Raw genomic sequence first — 9,907 nt, 5'->3', positions numbered from 1 at the left:
TCAGGCCAGGCCGGACCTAATAAAACTCGTAGAAGAAAACCTAGGCCTGGCCTGGCCATCAGTCCTAGATTTCAGGCCTAGGCCCGACCCATTAGAGAAAAAGCTCGCCGGGCATCAGGCTAGGCCTCTTTCCTAAAATGCAAATATGCCAAGACAAGCCCCTCGAACCGGCTTTCGGGCTCAAAACTTAGGCCCAGGCCCGGCCCACAGGCAATACCGGGCCGGGTCAGGTTGGGCTTTTTCGGGTCGGGCCGGCCGGGCCAGGGTGTGCTCCGAGCTCCTTCCGTCTCTCCTCGCGACGTCCGTTCGACTGTTGTTGCTGTTTTGTCTGACGGGCTCTATCTCCGCGCGCGCGCACCTCCACCACACAACATCCTCACACTGACGTCCTCGCGGTAGACACAAATGGCGGCGGTCGCGACCATCCTCTGCGGCGGCGCCGTCGCCGGCCACCAGCGGTCACGCCGCCGCGCAGCCCCGTCGCTCCATGTCAGAGGCGGCTCCGCCTCGGACGCCGCCCACCTTGTCTGCGGTAGGAAGCTCCGCCCGGCGCTGTTCCCCGCTTCCTCCTTCGGCGCCCTGCCCCTGTCTTCTCCGGGGAGTAGGAAGCTCCTCCGGACGTCGGCTTCCGCGGCCACCCCCTCATCCGACTCCCAGGGGTTAGTGTCTCTTGGCTCTTGCCTTCCCACCCCCTCATCAGGCCAGGCCTCTTTCCTGCATTACGGAGTGAATTCCACATTTTATCCATTAGTTGTGCCGTTGTAACAGCCTTTACTTCATTTATTTAAAAAAAAATCTTCCATAGTGATTTTGTTATTTTTCCCAAACTGAAGAGCTCGATCTACTTCTTAGGACAACTGACAGCTGACTGGGCACACAGCTCAGACGCTTGTTCGCTAGGGAAACACCAAACAATGCCTAATTCTTTCAAAATTTTAGCCAAATTCTACAAATTTGTGCCCTAACCCCTCCATCTTTCTAATTAAGGGATACAAGATGAAGTTCGACCCCTTACGCTTAAATCATGCTTTCTTCTAAATACTGTAATAATACTAGTTAGCTAACCAATGCTCATAATTTCCTCCGATAGCACTCTGTTTGGATGCCAATGCTGCTATGCTATATCTATTATGTTATCGACTTACTGAGTGAAAATACTTTGTCCTGCCAAATTCATGAATTTTTTGGGATGTGATTTCACATGCATACTTTAGTTGGTCTAAATATGTATAGTATTCGTGAACATGCTCTCAACATAGGAGAAAATGTGCATTACTACTAATGGTATGTGGCCCTAAGAGCTGAGGTTATTCATTTCTATCCACTTGTGTTCAAAGTACACGCAGTCATGCATGTTAAGTAGGATAATACGTGCCCACGGTAAGTGAGGACGGTAGTCTTCAATAGTTTCCTACCTACATGCGCATGTGTGTCACGTGTGGTCATGCATGTCAGCTGTGTGCTTGTGCCTGTACGCTCGCAGTCTCATTAGTTTCAATAGTGTGAGAGAGTTTTATTTTGTGATTAAGTATTTCTGTCATGTTTTCCTAACAAATCTCAATGTGTGTGTGTGTGTGTGTGTGTGTGTGTGTGTGTGTGTGTGTCTATGTTGTACTTGTTGTTTTCTCAAAACTTAAAAATCTCAAAGTGTAGGATTTGACACGAACCTTCATGAGAGCTTTGAGATTAGTCTTGTTGCCCCAACACGACTTGTTGTGTCAGTGTGTCACCCTAACACAACCTATTGTTGTCACTTACAGCCAAGCAAAGCCCATCGGGTTTTTGGAGAGGTACCCGGCTCTTGTCACTGGTTTCTTCTTCTTCATGTGGTATGCTCACTCACCTCACTTGCGGGTCATATATCAGACAGTATAAATGTAAACCACAGATCTCTAATGGTTGCTATTTTGATATAATTTGTAGGTATTTTTTGAATGTGATATTTAACATCCTCAACAAGAAGATCTTTGATTACTTCCCCTATCCATAGTATGTGTCAGAATTCTCTTTTATGCTGCGATTAGTTCTGTTCATCATCTAAAACTTTTGCCAATTCACACAGCTTTGTGTCGGTGACCCATCTTTCTGTTGGAGTCTTGTACTGCCTTATCAGCTGGAGCACCGGTCTCCTAAAGCGTGCGGTATTTCTCACCACAACCCTGACTCATGGTTCGTTATATTTAGTCACAAGTAGTGATCAGCATTTCACAAAATTAATTTTGAAAACATGTAGCATTGGGTCATCTGTTTATATGTTTATTTTCTGAAGTACTTAACACAATTACTGATAATAATTTATTGGTGCCATACTCCTTATAATCAGGCCTGCTTATGATTGGCTAACGATGTTGGTTCTCGATGGATATATACACAACTGAAACAGCCGAAACATTTACACAAATCACTCGAACTGCAACATTTTCTTTCTTTTTCTTTACCTGTTTGCAATCAACTGATGACTCATTTTCCCTGATCTCTTACACTATGGTGCTATAGAGTGCTTTTCTGAAAATTTCAGGAATTTACAAATGATGACATGGGATTCTAAGAACCACACTGAACTATGCATAAAATGTAAATTTAGTTCTTCATTGAGAATTTTTTCTATATCTCTGTGAATCATCAAGTGTTTATTGTCCATGTTCTTTTTATGTTAATGTCATTATTTCTGGAGGAAGTAGTAAACCCAATACTGTTGTACTCTTGTAGCCGATGAATTCGACGCTTCTGAAGCTGCTGCTGCCAGTTGCAATTTGCCATGCCATCGGTCATGTAACGAGCACTGTGTCTTTTGCTGCTGTATCGGTCTCATTTGCCCACACCATTAAAGGTGCTGCAACGATATTCTAATTTTGTTCTCCGTTTGTTATGCTGACGTTTTTGCTTTTTTATATATGTTTTCAAGCTTTTAAGGAAAATATTTTTAATATTTTAATAACAAATAAATACAATCCAGCTCTCGAGCCGTTCTTCAATGCCGCTGCTTCACAGTTTATTCTCGGGCAGCAAGTTCCCTTCACATTGTGGTTATCTCTGGCTCCAGTTGTGATAGGTAATTTCTGGTTATTGCATTTTTTGCTTGTGATGCTATCCATATATAACTTAGGACTTTTTCTGCACAATATTTTCATCATCACTGTTATAATGGTTTAATATTCACACAAAGTTTTAGCTTCCCATGTTTTATGCTGTTTTATTTGGGACAAGAGGAAAATATATGTTATAGAACACATAATTATCCATGTGGTTGATGTGCAAGTGTTGTAGATTGTCCTTTTCGTTTTGATGTGTGACGATGTATATGGGGTTGCTTGGGTCATAAGGTGTGACTAGCAAGATTGCTAAGATGAGCACCGTAGGCACTAGGCATGATAGTTTCTTTGTTGACACAATGATTGTAGAATCATGTTAGGATTACACCTCGAAAATCATGATTCTTATAATGAGATGTGGACCAGGATTAACTATTTTAAACTGAACAGGTGTATCAATCGCATCTCTCACTGAACTCTCATTCAACTGGACTGGTTTCATCAATGCCATGATTTCTAATATCTCATTCACCTACCGTAGCATTTATTCGAAGAAAGCTATGGTTTGTGTCTTGCTTTAAGGTTTTGCACCCATTTTTCCTTCCTCTTGAAGAATTCGTATTTAACAACTTTTCTCGTTATTTCTATTTGTCCCAGACTGACATGGATAGCACCAATCTGTATGCCTATATCTCTATAATTGCTCTCATCGTCTGCATTCCTCCAGCACTCATTGTAAGTCTATATTTATCACTAAACTTTAGATAATATGACACTGCAACTAATGTCACAAGTTCCTGTTCTTGTATGTGTGGACATGGCTGCATGCAGTTTGTATATGCAATTATGTCTAAGTAGATGATGCCCATGCGTTGGTGTGGGCATGACAATCCCAAATATTCTGTATGAACAATCTAGCATCATGATTAAGAGAGCATATATTACGTTTATAATTTTGATTATAATATGAGTATTGTTTCTGAAACACAAACAGTTGCGAGAATATGCAATGGAATAAAAAATTGCTTGTCCTGCAGCATTATGGCTTGTGACTGCGCGATTAAACTGATTCTTGGATATAGACTCCTATTCACAAACTACTTTTACTGCCAATTCTGCATGTATAGACCATTGATTGTGATATACTACCTCTGAAAACTAATATAAGATCGTTTAGATCACTAAAGTAGTGACCTAAGCGATCTTATATTAGTTTACAGAGGGAGTATTTATTCATCAGTGTTAACTTGCAGATTGAAGGACCTCAACTAGTGCAGCATGGATTTAAAGATGCAATTGCCAAAGTTGGATTAGCAAAATTAGTTTCCAATATTTTCTTGGCGGGCTTGTTCTATCACCTTTATAACCAGGTATAAAGTTTCACTTCAAGATGATATGAATCAACTTCAACTGTGCCAACCACAGTGTGACTCTCCATCTAGTGCACATGGACTTCTTTTAGTTGTTCAGATACAGAAGATATCGCAAGATATGCATTATACTTGTGCCATTTTGATGATAGTTTTGTTATTCTTTAATTTATCTGTTATAATTTGGTCCTAAAAGAATTCTGGACATACAGGTTGCAACAAACACATTGCAGCGAGTGGCCCCTCTAACACATGCCGTCGGCAACGTGTTGAAACGTGTCTTTGTCATCGGCTTCTCAATCATCATTTTCGGTATCACTAAAATCTGTTGTTTCTTAAAGATCGATACATATGTCTGGCTCTTGTTTTTTTGTACTAGTGTACTCTTGTCACATAATACTTTTTGGAATGCTGAGCAGGCAACAAGATCACCACACAAACTGGAATTGGCACAGCCATTGCTATTTCTGGTGTTGCCCTATACTCAGTTATCAAGGCTAAGATTGAGGAGAAAAAGGTATGTTAATCCTTACTAGGTGTTCTAAATCAGAATAATTGGATTGTGTTGCATAATTCTACTATTCAATAGTAATTTCCGTATTTTTGCTAGCTGCCTACTAGCTTTGTTGTGGATAAAAGGTTAATTAATATTCTTAGTGTTTGTGTCCTGCTCAGGAAGGTGCGGCGGCGGCGGCTCCTTGAAGATGGAATAAGGTCCTCTCCGCCTAGCCCCCGTCCTGACAGTGCGTCTTGCGTTGTTGGAGGGCATGTGGATGTGTGTCTTCGGCGGACTGCTTGGGATTCAGTCGGTATTGGTCTTTGCCGAATCTCCGTTGATCCAGTGTTTGTCCGTGTGTATACAAGTTGTACCTTCCAATCTGTGGTTCTCTTCATCGTCGATGGTTGATGTTCTGGTGCCTTGGTCGTGTGGGCTCTTAGCATAGCATGATGACTTCCCGACTATATTTAGTACAACAAGTTTTGCCCGGCCCGTTGAGGGAGAGGCGATGACAGAGGTGTGCTTTCGGCTCGCTCCAGTGCTTTAGTCGGCGCTAGGTTGTCTATGAAACTAGATGTAATTTTTATTATTTTTAGTGTTCTTTGTACCGCCATGATAGATAACGCATAGATCAATTTTTTTTAATATCTTAGGGTAGTTTAAGCCAGACTTCTTGCAGCTCAGCTTAATATACGGCTGGAGAACTATTAAAAGACCAACCTCTTCGTCCTGGTCAAATTTAATTTCCTAGCCGGGGGTCCCAGCTAGTCCTATGTGGCGCCTACCTAGCAAATGTCAAGCCAAGCCTGCGAATCAACTTGTGGTTGAGTTGGTTAGGTGGACACTGGTATCCCCAACCCACCAGGGTTCAAATCCTGGTGCTCGCATTATTCCTGGATTTATTTCAGGATTTCCGGTGATATGCTTTCAGTGGGAGGAGACGTTCCCGTCGACGACGAGGTGTCTACAGTGACTTCGTAAATCTCAAGATAATATGCCGGCTCAGTCTCTCGAAGGTGCTCATAGGGGTAGGGTGTGCGTCTGTGCGTTCATAGGGGTGAGTGTATGCGCGTGTATATGAGCGCTTGTGTCTGTACTGATGCTCAAAAAAAATGTCAAGCCAAGCCAAGTGAACCCCAAGGAGAGCCGCCACCTCGGTCGCTCTCACGACTTCAGAGACACCCAACCGCCACCAACCTGGATCCCCTCCTTCCTCATTCCTCCTCACCATCACCGGCCTCCACGGCCGACCGATGGTGTTGGTCGGCGGGCTTTCTCTCTCAGAGCATCTCTAGCAGATCTCATATATCCCGTCCCGCAAAATTCGGTTTAAGGAATACTACAAAATGTTTTTTTCGCAAATGATATGACTTTTGTTCGTAGATCCCATAAAATATTTTATGTTCCCGGTAAAATTGCACCAACCCCTCTAAAAAGTGTCTGTTAAATTAAAATTGGATCCGCGTGTCTTGCCGGTGACAGCGCCGCTGTGGAGCAATACGAGGACCACGGGGATGGACGCGACGACCAGGCAGCAGCTCGTGGCGGCGGCGGTGGCAACTAGCTAGCTAGCGGTGACTATAGCAGCTTGCGGGCGGCGGCGGAGGCATGCGGCGGCAGCGGTGAGTTTTGGCCGGAATAGAGCTCGGGAAGCCATGGCGCTGACTGCAGGAAAGCGGCTGGGGCTGAAATTTTCCTCCCAACAAAAGGAAGGGGATCCTCCAAAACAGGGTGAAATTCCATATATAGAGAGAAATTGAGCTCGTGGATGCGGGATCCCACAGAAAAAATTATGAGACAACCAAATTTGGAGTATTTGTTCAGGCCGGGTTTACAGGATGGATCCCTCAAACCGGCGGTTATTATAGCGGACGGCCCGAGATCAACTAGAGACAGGCGCCACCAAGGTGGTAAAACGACGTCAAGGACGCCGCCGCCATCCGATCTAGTAGCTGGATCTAAGGCTTTTACCCAGAGAAAGAACAGAGTATGCGGGGAACAATGCATCACACAACGGCACCTCCAGGGAGGGATCCAACGCCGAAGGGCGTCGCTGCCGCCGGTGCCGGCCGAAGCCGACACACGGCTTTCACCCGAAGCATCACTCGCGCCATCTGTTTGCTGAGCTACGCCGCTGCTGAGACCGGAGTCACCACCGCCCAGAGGCACCAACCTCCTGCAACGACGGCTACCGAGCACCCGCAGAACCAACACCAGGCTGCCGAAGCAGCCAAAGGGGGTGGAACGGAGCACGGGGTGCCGAGCGGGTGCCAGATCGGTTGGAGGACGCGAGCAGAGGAGGCACCTCGCGCGCCCGATCTCGATCTGGCCGGAAGAAGAGGAATGGCTGGCCACCGACCTGGCCCTGCCCCCACGCTGCCCGAGCAGCCGCAGGAGATGGCATGACCACCACGCCGAGGCTAGGGACCGCACCCCGACGCCCAAAGCCAGCCGCTGGCCCGGATCCGGCGCGCCGGCCAGATCCGCCGCCACGGGGAGCGTGATGAAGCACGGACTAGCGAGACGCTAATTCGCACGTGTAGATGTCCCAATCTTTCACGACGATACTTGATTAACAGTCCGTCCCCTTGTTCCTCCTCACAACCTCAAATAATATTTTTTTACCCGTGCACGAAAATACATGAACAAAGATAAAGACCCAGTTGGATCAGCACGTAGGCGTCGATGTGATCATCAACCCTCCGTCGCTAGTAAATTCCCCTCATGGAAAATCACACAAGATACACATGACCTGGTCGCCCTGAACTCGGGCGTTTTCTGTATTTTTATTCAACTCCAAAACTGATCCTTACATTGGCCGGGACTAGCCTATTATATAAGCGAACACATACCAAACACACGTAACAAACCAATCTTTAAACAGACTCTTCTATCCTATCTCAACTAATCAAGTACTTTTTTTATTCGGCAACGTTGACCACCCAACTAAACGTGCAAGGCTTGGACTCCATAAAATATCGGAAATGTTAACGCCCACACGTGTGGGCGTTTGCACATCTCCCACACGCCTCCATCACCACTCATTTTGCCACGTATGAATAGATGAGATCAGCAGATTTTTTTTTGGTTTTTGGCTTAAAAATATTGTATCTCCTAAATAAAAAAGCGAACTAAAAATCCGTTTTCACCATTAAATTCGTCTCGACGAGATTTTCAAAACTAGACCCGATGTTGATATGTTTCGACGAATTTTTTTTTGCCAGAAGTTGCCACGATGTTTACACTGCAGTTGCCATAGGGCTTAAACTAAAGTTGCCATGTGGCAATTTTAGTTTGTAGATCATGGCAATTTTAGTATTTTGATGATGGCAACTCCAGTACTTTGACCATGAAAATTATTTTTTGTATGAACCATGGCAATTTTAGTTTATGGTTCATGGCAAGTCTAGTTTCTTAATTCCCCGTTTTATAAATGTCAAAATTTACTTTTAAATGTAGAAGAAAATAGCTGAAACATATCATGGCAACTTCAGTGTAAACATCATGGCAATTTATATGCAATAGACATGGCAACTTTTAATTCAAAAAAAAATTCATCAAAACATATCAACATGGGATCTAGTTTCGAAGATCTCATCGCGAGGGATTTAATGGTGAAAACGGATTTTCAATCGGATTTTCCGTTTAAGAGATAAAACATTTTAAAAACTGAAAATCCAAAAAGATTCCTACATGCATGCATGCGATGACGTGGCAATCTGTTTACATTAGAGACGTGTGGTGCGTCTCCCTTCCTGCCACACGTGTGGCAGTTAGCGCGACCCTAAAATATTCACGTTGCCTCTAGTGTATACTTAAATTACCTACCTAAATCTACAGGTATTGGAAAAGATCCAATCAATAATATGCATGGAGGCGTACGAAATGTGGGCTTTATTTTTTCTGGCTTTGGTTCTTCATCAGCGTCCAATCTGCGACTTGTCCTTCTATGTATTGGTACACGTCCTGTATGATGAGCAACAATATGTACTGATTCCTTTTCAAATACTGAAGCAATTCTAGGTCCACAAAGCTGACGCACACGACCATCAGTTCCTCGACGAAATCTGACCGCATGCGTGGCATTATTTTCCGTAACTTTTCCATGACTGGACTCATTAACTGGCTCAGTTTTAGTAGGATTATCGATCAACCGCGCCATGCACGTATCAGAGCGCCTGTGAGCGCCACGGCCAAGCGCCGGTGAGCAGGCTGCACGCCACCTCAACGCCACCCCTGCCCCTCCCCTCCCCTCCCCCTCCCCGCGCTCACCGCGCCCTCGGCACCGAGCTCGAGTAAAGACGCCACCGAGATGACCCCAGCCACCCGGCCACCACGCGTCCGCCGTGGATCTCCCCGAGCCACCTTCAGAGGCAGGGGGCCGCCGCCACCGCGGTGAGGCCAGCGGCAGCGGTGGAGGAGAGGAGGCGCAGGGGAGGGGGCCGCCGACGACGTGCGAAGTTCCCCCGAGTCGCCCGAGCGGAGCGACGTGGGGGTCTCTTTTCCGCTTCCTTTTCTTTGGTTTTTGTTTGTCATTTTTTCAATGTTAGTTGTTTGGTTCATAGGATTGAATCGTGTAAGAATTTTTTCTAGAAATTCTAGTATCCACTCAAACCTTTTGAGACCTTCTCTGCATCATATGATAGTAATAGAAAACTTGTAGGAAATGAGACGTCATGTATCTCATATCCTATGTGTATGAGTAGAAATAGGAAGAGAGATGTTTTTTTAAACGAGGCAAAAGACTTGCCATTTTCATTGTTTAAGAAGGAGTGAGAATTGCCCGGTTAATTGACGGAAAACCGGGCTAAAACCGGTACAATCCAACCCATATAACATGGGTATCACCGGCCAACCTGGCCATCGACATGGGATCAGAGAGCTACAAAGAGGACAGCTACACCGAAACCATGAAGGCACATGCCAACAGAAGGCCACACGCGCGAACAACTGACAGCTTCAACTCTGACGCCGATCATCACAAGGGAAATATGCAGGACTTGCGC

General features: G+C 45.1%; 1 protein-coding gene across 2 annotated transcripts; it reads left to right on the top strand.

The window, feature by feature from the left end:
• The first annotated feature begins 309 nt into the window (after positions 1 to 309).
• On the top strand, positions 310 to 5,546 carry LOC125547133 (triose phosphate/phosphate translocator, chloroplastic). 2 transcript variants are annotated; one of them, XM_048711137.2, is made up of 12 exons: positions 313 to 659; positions 1,761 to 1,829; positions 1,924 to 1,989; positions 2,063 to 2,141; positions 2,710 to 2,830; positions 2,957 to 3,052; positions 3,483 to 3,595; positions 3,690 to 3,767; positions 4,286 to 4,402; positions 4,615 to 4,714; positions 4,822 to 4,919; positions 5,078 to 5,546. In XM_048711137.2, exons 1-12 carry the CDS (start codon positions 406 to 408, stop codon positions 5,102 to 5,104), a joined length of 1,218 nt encoding a protein of 405 aa, XP_048567094.1. In that variant the 5' UTR covers positions 313 to 405; the 3' UTR covers positions 5,105 to 5,546. The 2 variants fall into 2 exon arrangements, with proteins under 2 accessions (XP_087403514.1, XP_048567094.1); XM_087547388.1 differs by having other exon boundaries at positions 310 to 659; positions 4,615 to 4,919.
• The last annotated feature ends 4,361 nt before the right edge of the window (positions 5,547 to 9,907 follow it).

This window comes from Triticum urartu, chromosome 1A, assembly GCF_056163025.1.
Source record: "Triticum urartu cultivar PI428250 chromosome 1A, HENAU_Tu73, whole genome shotgun sequence".
NCBI lineage: Eukaryota > Viridiplantae > Streptophyta > Magnoliopsida > Poales > Poaceae > Triticum > Triticum urartu.
This window is presented reverse-complemented; position numbering and strand designations above follow the sequence as displayed.